Source organism: Chiloscyllium plagiosum, chromosome 1 (assembly GCF_004010195.1).
Source record: "Chiloscyllium plagiosum isolate BGI_BamShark_2017 chromosome 1, ASM401019v2, whole genome shotgun sequence".
NCBI classification, from domain to species: domain Eukaryota; kingdom Metazoa; phylum Chordata; class Chondrichthyes; order Orectolobiformes; family Hemiscylliidae; genus Chiloscyllium; species Chiloscyllium plagiosum.
In genome coordinates, this window is record NC_057710.1 from 79,745,488 (window position 1) to 79,757,720 (window position 12,233).

Below are 12,233 nucleotides of genomic sequence, written 5' to 3' on the forward strand. Positions count from 1 at the left end.
GTGAACTGAACTTTGATAAAATCCCTTCACTGATGTAACTGCCACAGTTGTATAACAATCCAAACATAATACAACTGTATCGTCACAATTTGGTTACGACAGCTGGGAGAGCAGAAGGTCAAGAAACAACGTGTTCACTCCACACCAGAAAATGCTGCTTCACTGAAGAGATTGTAAAATGGACTGTTAAGGACACAAGATAATGCTAATTATGAAAGACTGAATAATAGAAACACATGTTTGAATTATGCATAAAATGAAAATATTGGCATTTTAACACTGGACTTGAAAGGCCAAAATATCTCAAACAGTCAACAATGTTTTGAACTATTGCACAAACAAATACATAAGCCACTGGTAAAATAGGAGAAAGCTAGGAATCATAAAATGAATTTAAATGGTGCACTTCTTACTTTGCATTTTCTTCTAAGCATAAGTTGCAACTACAGCCTCTAATCATAGCATTAGGCATTCAGTGACACAATGAAGGGCACAAAACTTGAATCAGATTCCCCTGCAACACTACACTGAGTAACTAAATTTATAACTGACGAAATGCACTCAGCATCCTTGAGACAATTTTAGGTGATCAGGTTGCTCATCTTCTTGGCAGAAAGCAAGTGATTAACAGCTTGCAAACTTAGCCTTCACAAGCTAAAGTACTGGAAACCCTTTTTCTTTCTAGTTTATTGAGTGTAATTTTCAACAGTACCAGAACAGAATTTGTAACAACCTCTAATTATGCAAGGGAAGGCATATAACAGCTAATGAAAATAGCTGCAATAGTAAAAGAACTAAGCTGATGCACATCAAAACAGATGCAACACTCAAAAGTTTCATTGTCATTCAAAGCAAATAAACTGACTTTTATGTTACCTATTTGATCCATTTGTTCACACTAATGCATTAAGAATAGAAACACCCAAAGTCCTAGTTTCAATTCCACCCTCGGGCGAGTGTTTGTGTGGAGTTTGCACATTCTCCTCGTGTCTGCATGCGTTTCCACTGGGTACTTTGGTTTCCTCCCACACTCCAAAGGTGTGCAGGTTAAGTGGATTGACCATGTTAAACTGGCCCACAGTGTCCAGGGATGTGTAGGCTAGGCGGATTAGCCATGGGAAATGGAGTGTTACAGGGAACGGATAGGCCGGTGAGTCTGGGTGGGATGTTCTTTGGACTGTCGATGTGGATTTGAGTGGCCAAATGGCCTGCTTCCACACTGTAGAGATGCTCTGATTTAAAGGACCTTTCACATTGCAACCTGGGTTGAGAAAAGTGGCCTGCAACTAACATAGGCTTATTTGTGGGTTTTGAAACCCCAACCGTTTCAGTAAGTCTTCCTATATTATGCATAGGGTTAAATCTTCAGAAGTTGACAACACAAACTGTGTTACTGAAAATGCTGGACTGCCAGGGAATCTGCTACTGCAGCAACTTATTTATAAGTCCCAGTTGCAGGAAAACCTGCAACATAGGGAATCATGTTTATTGGTCCAACCTTCTAAAATCCTTTAGCTTCCCAACATCACCACTTGCACAGACTCACAGCTTAACTTAACTATTGGTGACACATCAAGTAGCTTGAGATTGTATACCACTTATTTCCACAATCACCAAGTTACAGTTTCATAAAGAAAACTAAGAGGAAAGATAAATTAACATTTTTATTCCCTCATAATAGCCTTTTAAAAGTCTATTTAAATATCACTCATTTTAGTCCAAAGTCCCCACACAATTGTCCAAGCCGTCAATTTTTCTTTAAAGAACTGCTGGTGTTGCATAATATTAATATCCCAAAATGTTTGCTTCCTATATACAAAGCACAAAGAACAAAGAAAATTAGACCACAGGAACAGACCCTTCAGCCCTTCAAGCCTGTACTGATCCAGATCCTAGATCTAAACGTGTTGCCTATTTTCTAAGGATCTGTATTCCTCTGCTCCCTGCCCATTCATGTATCTGTAAATGATGCTATCATGCCTGCCTCTACAACCTCTGTTGGAAACATGTTGCAGGCACCCACCACCCTTTGCGTAAAGACCTTTCTACGTGTATCTCCTTTAAATCTTTTCCCTCTCGCCTTGAACTCGTGACTCCTAATAATTGAGTTCCCCACTCCAGGAAAAAGCTTCTTGCTATCCACCATGTCTAGACCACTCATGAATTTCTAGACCTCAATCAGGTTCCTCCCCCCACCTCAGCCTTTCTTTCTAATGAAAATAATCCTAATCTACTCAACCTCTCTTCCTAGCTAGCACCTTCCATACCAGGCAACATACTCTGCACCCTCTCCAAAGCATCCACATCCTTTTGGTAATGTGGCCGAACCAAAACATGACCTGCTAACTCTTGTACTCAATACCCCGTCCGATGAAGGAAGGCATGCTGTATGCTTTCTTGACCACTCTATCAACCTGCGTTGTCACCTTCAGGATACAATGGACCTAAACACTCAGATCTCTCTGTACATCAATTTTCCCCAGGACTTTTCCATTCACTATATAGCTCACTCTTGAATTAGATCTTCCAAAATGCACTACCTTGCATTGCCCAGGTGAACTCCACCAACCATTTCTCTAACCTATCTATACTCTGCTGCATTCTCCGACAGTCCTGTTCACTATCTGCTACTCCAACAATCTTAGTGCCATTTGCAAACTTGCTAATCAGACCACTATACCTTCCTCCAATTCATTTATATATATCATAAATAACAGTGGCCCCAACATGGATCCCTGTGGATCACCAGTGGTCACAGTTCTCCATTTTGAGAAACTCCCTTCCACTACTATTCTCTGTCTCCTGCTGCTCAGCCAATTCTTTAACCATTTAGCCAGCACACCATGGATCCCACGCGACTTCACTTTCTCCATCAGTCTACCATGGGGAACTTTATCAAATGCCTGACTGAAGTCCATGTATATGACATCTACAGTCCTTCCCTCATGAATCAACTTGTCAGTTCCTCAAAGTATTCTATTAAGTTAAGACATGAACATCCCTGCACAAAACCAGGCTGCCTATCACTGACAAGCCCATTTTCTTCAAATGTAAGTAGATCCTAGCCCTCAGTATCTTCTCCAGCAACTTCCCTAACACTGATGTCAGGCTCACTGGTCTACAATTACCTGGATTATCCTTGCTACCCTTCTTTAACAAGAGGACAACATTAGCAATTCTCCAGTCCTCCAGAACCTAAGCCATGTTCAAGGATGCTGCAAAGATATCTGTTAAGGGCCCTAGTTATTTCCTTTCTCATTTCCCTCAAGAAACTGAGATAGATCCCATCCGGACCTGAGAACTTGTCCACCTTAATGCCTTTTAGAATACCTAACACTTCCTCCCTCCTTATGCCGACTTCACCTAGAATAATCAAACATCTATCCCTAAACATCAAAATCCATCATGTCCCTCTCCTAAGTGATTACCAACACAATGTACTCATTAGGAATCTCACCCATTTTCTCTGACTCCACACATAACTTTCTTCCTTTGTCCTCGAGTGGGCCTACCTTTTCTCTAGTTACCCTCTTGCTCCTTATATCTGAATAAAAGGCTTTGGGATTTTTCCTTAACCCAGTTTACGAAAGATATTTCATGACCCCTTTTCGCCCTCTTGATTCCTCATTTCAAGTTTGTCCTACTTTCCAGATACTCTTCCAAAGCTTTGGCCGTTTTCAGTCGCTTAGACTGTAATGTTTTCTTTTCCCTCTTAGCTCGTCTCTCAATTTCACCATGTCATCCATGGTTCCCTAACCTTGCCATTTCTATCCCTCACTTTCACAGGGACATGTCTGTCCTGCACTCTAATCAACCTCTCCTTAAAAGCCTCCCACATATCAAATGCCGATTTACCCTCAAACAACTGCTCACAATCCACATTCCCCAGATCCTGCCTAATTTTGCTATAGATGGCCTTCCTCCAATTTAGCCCTCTTCCTTTGTCTTTGTCCAGGAGTATACTAAAACTTACAGAATTGTGATCACTATTCCCAAAGTAATCCCCTTTGAAACTTCAACCACCTGGCCAAGCTCATTCCCAAACAACAAGAGGTATGTATTTGTACCTCTATTTCACGCTCACTGTTGGGAGGTCTGTAGTACAGCCCCAACATTGTTACTGCACCATTGCTATTCCACAGCTCTGCCCGTATTGCCTCACTGCTCGAGTTCTCCATAGTGCCCTCCTTCAGCACAGCTGTGACATCCTCTCCCACCAGTCATGTAACATCTCCACCACTTTTACCTCCATCTCTATCCTGCCTGAAGCATTTATATCGTGGGATATTTAGTTGCCAATCATGTCCTTCCCTCAACCAAGTTTTCGTAATAGCAATAACATCATACTCCCAGGTACTAATCCAAGCTCTAACTTCAGCTGCCTTACATACTACACTTTTCACATTAAAACAAATGTACCTCAGATCACCTGTCCTTTTGCATTCATCATCTGCTCCCTGCCTACTCATAGAGTTATAGAGACGTAGAGACGTACAGCATGGAAACAGACCCTTCGGTCCAACCGGTCCACACCGACCAGATATCCCAACCCAATCTAGTCCCACCTGCCAGTACCTGGCCCATATCCCTCCAAACCCTTCCTATTCATGTACCCATCCAAATGCCTTTTAAATGTTGCAATTGTACCAGCCTCCACCACATCCTCTGGCAGCTCATTCCATACACGTACCACCCTATGCATGAAAATGTTGCCCCTTAGATCTCTTTTATATCTTTCCCGTCTCACCCTAAACCTATGCCCTCTAGTTCTGGATTCCCCGACCCTATTTATCCTATCCATGCCCTTCATAATTTTGTAAACCTCTATAAGATCACCCCTCAGGCTCCGACACTCCAGGGAATACAGCCCAAGCCTGTTCAGCTTCTCCCTATAGCTCAAATCCTCCAATTCTGGCAACATTCTTGTAAATCTTTTCTGAACCCTTTCAAGTTTCACAACATCTTTCCGATAGGAAGGAGACCAGAACTGCATACAATATTCCAACAGTGGCCTAACCAATGACCTCCCACCTCCTGTACTGAATACTCTGACCAGTAAAGGAAAGCATACCAAACACCGCCTTCACTATCCTATCTACCTGCGATTCCACTTTCAAGGAGATATGAAACTGCACTCCAAGGTCTCCTTGTTCAGCAACACTCCCTAGGACTTTACCATTAAGAATATAAGTCCTGCTAAGATTTGCTTTCCCAAAATGCAGCACCTCGCATTTATCTGAATTAAACTCCATCTGCCACTTCTCAGCCCATTGGCCCATCTGGTCCAGATCATGTTGTAATCTGAGGTAACCCTCTTCGCTGTCCACTACACCTCCAATTTTGGTGTCATCTGCCTCCAGTCTGAAGAGCAACCCTGTTTTCTCCCTTCACCCAGTTCTGTATCCAAATGTCTACTTCTCTCTGTATTCCATGAGAACTAACCTTGCTAACCAGTCTCCCATGAGGAACCGTGTCGAATGCCTTACTGAAATCCATATAGATAAGGTCCACTGCTCTGCCCTCATCAATCCTTTGTTACTTCTTCAAAAAAACTCAACAAGTTTGTGAGATATGATTTCCCACGCACAAAGCCATGTTGACTATCCCTAATCAGTCCTTGCCTTTCCAAATTCATGTACATTCTGTTCCTCAGGATTCCCTCCAACAACTTGCCCACCACTGAGGTCAGGCTCACCGGTCTGTAGTTCCCTGGTTTGTCTTTACCGCCCTTCTTAAACAGCGGCACCACGCTTGCCAACCTCCAGTCTTCTGGCACCTCACCTGTGACTATCGATGATACAAATATCTTAGCAAGAGGCCCAGCAATCACTTTTCTAGCTTCCCACAGGGTTCTCGGGTACACCTGATCAGGTCCTGGGGATGTATCCACCTTTAGGCGTTTGAAGACATCCAGCACTTCCTCCTCTGTAATCTAGACATTTTGCAAGGTGTCACCATCTACTTCTCTACAGTCTATATCTTCCATATCCTTTGCCACAGTAAATACTGATGCAAAATATTCACTTAGTACCTCCCCCCATTTTCTGTGGCTCTACACAAAGGCCGCCTTGCTGATCTTTGAGGGGCCCTCTTCTCACCCTAGTTACCCTTTTCTCCTTAATATATTTGTAAAAACCCTTTGGATTCTCCTTAAGTCTATTTGCCAACGCTATATCATGTCCCCTTTTTGCCCTCCTGATTTCCCTCTTAAGTATACTCCTATTTCCTTTATACTCTTCTAAGGATTCACTCGATCTATCCTGTCTATACCTGACATATGCTTCCTTCTTTTTCTTAACCAAACCCTCAATTTCTTAAGTCATCCAGCATTCCCTATACCTACCAGCCTTCCCTTTCACCCTGACAGGAATATACTTTCTCTGGATTCTCGTTACCTCATTTCTGAAGGCCGTCCCTTTACCTGCGAACATCTGCCTCCAATCAGCTTTTGAAAGGTCTTGCCTAATACCGTCAAAATTGGCCTTTCTCCAATTTAGAACTTTAACTTTTAGATCTGGTCTATCCTTTTCCATCACGATTTTAAACAAATAGAATTATGATCGCTGGCCGCAAAGTGCTCCCCCACTGACACTCAGTCACCTGCCTGCCTTATTTTCCAAGAGTAGGTCAAGTTTTGCACCTTATCTAGTAGGTACATCCACATACTGAATCAGAAAATTGTCTTGTACTCTTCCCCTTTGTCACACTAACTTCATTAACTAGGTCCTTACAGGCTTTAGTTACTACCTCCTTACTGTCCACTAACCTCCTCATTTGGTTCCCATCCCCCACCACATTAGTGTAAACCCTCCTCAACAGCATTAGTGAAAGTACCCCCTGGGACATTGGTTCCAGTCCTGCCCATAGGCAGACTGTCCAATTTGTAATACTCAATGCAGAAATGCTTGGCTTCTGTTTAGATTAAACTTACCTCAGCTTGAAGTAAATTCTGTGTTTAAAAACAAATCTTACTTGTATAAACAAGTCAATTATAAAATGGTTGTTCACTCTCTCTTAGTTGCATCATAAAATCTGGAATTTAGAGAAAACAAGGACAACTATTCATACACGTAGCAGTACTTACCATGAACAAAAGGAGGACAATTTGGAAATCGTGACATACTTAATGGATTAAAAGGTGGCGAAGGAAAGCTACATGGAGGGAAGACAAAACTATTGGGAGATGGAGGTGGCACACCACTGTCTCGTTGGTTTTCTGGCTTCTTCTCTTGATGTTGTTGATGGAGAAGGTCATTCAGCATTTGTTTTAGCCTAACAAAATATAGCAAAAAGCACTGTTTACTAATAAAACTTCAGGTAGATTACATTGACAAAGAAATGATTAAAATGTAAACTTTTTGTACGACAATAAAGTAAAATAAAAGATAAAAACATACAAAAACTACTCAAATTCTGGCAGTAATAACTTTTAAATTGGCTTTGGCAGAGAGCTCATACTGTTATCTTGGTTGGCATAACACTCTAGAAAGATATGGATTAAATAAGAACAGCTTTCCCAATGGTCAGCTTTAATGAAGCTGGCATGTTTCCTCAGGTTTAGCTAGTGATTGTTACATGTTTCTCCCAAGAACTAACAACATAAAAAAAAATTAAATCCACTGCCTCACAGCACCAGGGTCCCAGGTTCGACTCTAGCCTCGGGTGACTGTGTGGAGTTTGCACATTCTCCCCGTGTCTGCGTGGGTTTCCTCTGGGTGCTCCGGTTTCCTTCCACAGTCCAAAGATGTGCAGGTCAGGTGGATTGGCCACGCTAAATTGCCCTTAGTGTTAGGTGCATTAGTCAGAGAGAAATGGGTCTGGGTGGGTTACTCTTCAGAGGGTCGGTGTGAACTTGTTGGGCTGAAGGGCCTGTTTCCACACTGTAGGGAATCTAATTTAGTCTAATCAAAAGTCAGAAGCCAAAAGCAGGCTCTTGCTCACACACAAAGAAAACAGGGTGCCTTTTAATTTTGTGTTTGCAAACTTTGCATTCCAATGCTGCTGTCAAGCAGGGACTCATGTGATAGATTGGAGCAGGATGCAACTTGGGGGACACTTAGTTTGCTCTCAGCGCTCAATCACTGTGTACCAATTTGAATACGGACAGCATCCCTGTTCTGCTTTGCCTTTTAGCAATAACAGAAATTGCTGCAGAAACTCAGACCAGACTGGACTTGACATACAAACTTGTTCTTCTCTCCCCAGGTATTCTCAGGCTTGTTGAGCTTCTTCGGCAGACAAGCAGGAGGCTGGAAGAAAACAGCAAGCCAGGCAGCATCAGGAGATGGAGAGGTGTAACCCCTCCTCAGGACTGGGGGTGGATGTAAGGGGAGCTGCAGGTATAAGTATGGCAGGTAGTGAAGTGGGAATAGGTGAAGACAGGTGGACTGCACGATCTGGTTGGTCAATGCAAGGATTGAATCCAGTAGTTGGCTGGGTGGAGTGGAAGGAAGTCGGGGGATGGGAACGGACGTTATCTGAAATTGGAGAACTCAATGTTGAGTCCTCCGAGCTGTAGGCTGCTTCAGTGGTAGATGGGATGTTGCTCCTTCAATTTGCAGTTTGGTCCGTTGTGGCAATGGAGGAGGCCAAGGATAGTCATGTGGGAAAGGGAGTGGGAAGAGGAATTAAAAAATGGACAGTGACTGGGAGCTCCAGTAGGCCCCCACAGCCTGCCTGAGATGCTCGGCAAACTGTACCCTAAGTTTACGTTTGGTCTCCCCATTGTAGAGAAGACCACATCAGGAGCACCTGATGCAGTAAACTAGGTTGGAAGAGAGGCAGGTGAAACTTTGTATCACTTAGAAGGACTCTTTTGGGGCCTGAATGGAGGTGAGGGGGTGGTTTACTGGCTGGTTGCATCTTTTCCGGTTGCAGGGGAAGGTACCTGTGGGTTCAGGGGGTGAGTGGAACAGTCCTTGCAGAAGGCAGAGAAGGGTGGAGGTAAGATGTTCTTGGTAGCGGGATCTAGTTGAAGTTGGCGGAAGTGTTTAAGGATGATGCATTGGACAGGGAGACTGGCGGAGTGGTAGATGAGGACAAGAGGAACTCCGTCGTTATTGCATTTGGAGAATGGGGGTTTAGAGCAAAGGAATGGGGAATGGAGGTGGTGCATTGGAGGGCTGTCTGGATGATGGATGGGGGGGGCAGCACATTGGTCAAAATAAGTGGACATATAGAATGTTTGGGAGTGGAATGTCCACTCTTCCAAGTGGATGCGATGGAGATGGAGCAACTGGGAGAATGTTGAAACTTTATTGCTGGAACAGCACAGCAGGTCAGGCAGCATCCAGGGAACAGGAGATTCGACGTTTCGGACACAGGCCCTTCTTCAGGAATTCCTGAAGAAGGGCCTGTGCCCGAAACGTCGAATCTCCTGTTCCCTGGATGCTGCCTGACCTGCTGTGCTGTTCCAGCAATAAAGTTTCAACAAAGGTTTCTTAAAATCATGATGAACATGGGGTCAATAGATAAGGACTTTTCTCTGGTCGTGGGTTGGGGGGGGGGGGGGGGGGGGGGGGGGGGGAGTGTAGTTCAAACAGTTGTGAGAGTCTGTAGATTTATAGTAAACATATGTCTGGAGACTGTTGCCAGAGACAGAAATGGAAAGGTCAAGAAAAGGGAGAGACGTGTCTAACATGGACCAAGTAAATTTGAGGGCGGGGTGCAAGTTGTGGGCAAAGTCAATGAACTGCTCCAATTCAGCCTGAGTGCAAGACACTGCACCGATGCAGACATCAATGTAACAGTGGAAGATTTGGAGCGCAGTGTCTGTATAGGTACTGAAGACGGAATGTTCGACATAGACGACAAAAAGGCCAATCCGAGTGCCCATAACCACCCCATGGTTTAGAGAAAATGGGAGGAGTTAAAGGAAAAATTAAGGGTGAGGGCCAATTTGGCGAGGCGGAGGGGGACTGGATCGGTCTATTGGAGAGGAAAAAGCTGAGGGCCAAGAGGCCATCCTTATGGGTTATGGACGTGCATAAGGACTGCATGCCCATAGTGAAGATAAAGTACTGGGGGCCAGGGAACTGAAAGTTACTGAAGAAATGGAGGGCGTATTTGGTGTCACAGATGTAGATGGGAACTGCCTGAATCAAGAGGGAGAGGATAGAGTCGAGATACGACAAAATGTGTTTGGTGGGGCAGAAGCATGCCAAGATGATAGATCAACCAGGGTAGTTGGGCTTGTGCATCTTGGGAAGCAGATAGAACTGGGCAGTGCAGGGCTGGGGGACTATGAGACTGGAGGCAGTGGAGGGGACATCACCGGAGGCAATGAGGGCACAGACATTGTGAGTGATTTTGGCATGATGGGTCAGATTGGGATCGTGGACAAGGGGGAAGTAGGGCAAGATATCGGAGGGGTTCTTCAGCAATTTCTGTTTTTGTTTCAGATCTCCAACATTCACAGATCTTTGTTTTATTTTATTTCCTTTTTGGTACCTTGCTACCATTTCCAGAACTTAAAGCTCAATGCACTTCCGTCTTGCCTTATCTTTTAACACAGACACAAAGCCATAGTGTCATAGTGACCAGCAATGATCAGTCAAGATGGTGGGTAACTTACCTCCACACTATGCAAGAATGTAGTTAGAGAACATTTGCATGATTATAATTATTCATTCCTATGTGGTGCAAAATTAAAAAGGAAAAAGGTAGTTCAACCATGTCTGAAAAAATAAATTTAGTATAATCTTGGATCCAATTATAAGACATACAAAATTGCTAGAAAAACCAGCAAGCTTGAGGTCTGGGGATCAGTTTAGGATTCACAAAGAGGACAAAACATTTGAACAAGATGGCCAAAATAGAGTAAGCATGTAAAATTGCAGGGATCTAAAAGGGTTTAACAAATCTACTGGAGTATTTTAAGGATGCAACTAGTGGAGTAGTAATGGGAGAACCACTGGATGTGGAATGGAGCTTATGGCCAAAACTGAAAGATATAAGCTTTGCTTTTCTTGTTATTCATTGGGGGAAAATTTCTACTCATTAATTATTGAATATAAAAAAGAATTTTTAAGTTTAGAAATGAGGGAAGTGTCAAGAGATATGATGGTACAGCAGAGGTAGGTCTTGGCAGAACACATTGGCAGAACACATAGGTGTCGTCTGATAATGGTACTGAGAGATAGCAAATAGATAAGAAATAGGAGGACAAAGATCTGATGACCCCGAGGAACTGTCCAGGATCAATCAATTCTCTGGTTAAGACTAAATAGTTAAGGTTTAAACCAATTGAATGCAACCCTGCCAAGCTGTCATGCAGCTGTGGACTGCTCTCACATGGTGATTCCATTCTTCCCGATCTAACTTTCTCTGCAGAACCACTTCAATGACTTCTCTTCCTACTCTAGGATGTTTGTTGCCCCACTAGAATCTATCCTTGATTGCTTCCTATTTTTAATCTATGTACTGCTGCTCGGTGACATCATTTAGGAGCACAGCATTAATTTTCATATGTATGGCAAAGATATTTAGCTCCCTGTCACTATCATGTCTCGACTGCTTCATTGGTACTAAATCCAACTGCTGACCAACATCTAGTACTGGAAGAGCACAAATGACCTCCAATTAAATACTGTGAAGACTACAGTTGTTATTTTCAGTCTCCATCCCATTCGCTGAAAAGTCAGTGATTGAGCAAATCTGTGAATGAACCTGGTGTGACATTTAATACCAAGATTCTGGCTCTACATTTGCACTAAGACTACCTATTTCCAGCTTGGTACATTGCTAAACTTTGTCAGTCTCTGCTCATCATGTCTTTAGATTTTCTAAATTTGACACTCCAGATTTGAACACTTATGCAATTGAGGCCATTCACAACTTTACTGCTTGTTTCATAACTTGCATAAAGTCCTGTTAAGCTAATACCCTTTTCTTACAGAACTAAAGATGTGTGAAACATCATGACTTCAAAATTCTCATTCTTATTTTCAAATCCTTCCATGGCTCACCACACTGAACCCCAGGAGCCTCTAAGATGCCCATGTTCCTCTAATTCTGACTTTTAGTAATTTTAGATTTTAATAATTTCATTACTGATGGCACGGTCTTCTGTTGTCTTGTACGCAAGATCTAGGATAACTTCCCTACAACTCTTCTGCCTCACTTTCATCCTCTTATACATTCCTTCAAATCTACCTCTTTGACAAAAGTTTTGGTCACTGAATATGGCTTGATGTCAGTTCATTATACTCCCAGAAAATTTATTTTATTAAAGG

At 43.0% G+C, this 12,233-nt stretch overlaps 1 protein-coding gene across 8 annotated transcripts in view; it reads right to left on the minus strand.

The window, feature by feature from the left end:
* Window positions 1-12,233, minus strand: part of pcm1 (pericentriolar material 1) — a 149,095-nt gene that overhangs the window by 57,628 nt on the left and 79,234 nt on the right. For all 8 annotated transcript variants that reach the window (XM_043689926.1, XM_043689959.1, XM_043689950.1 and 5 more), the window contains one exon: window positions 7,085-7,272. In XM_043689926.1, coding sequence (XP_043545861.1) covers window positions 7,085-7,272 — 188 coding nt within the window. The remainder of the gene's footprint in view (window positions 1-7,084; window positions 7,273-12,233) is intronic.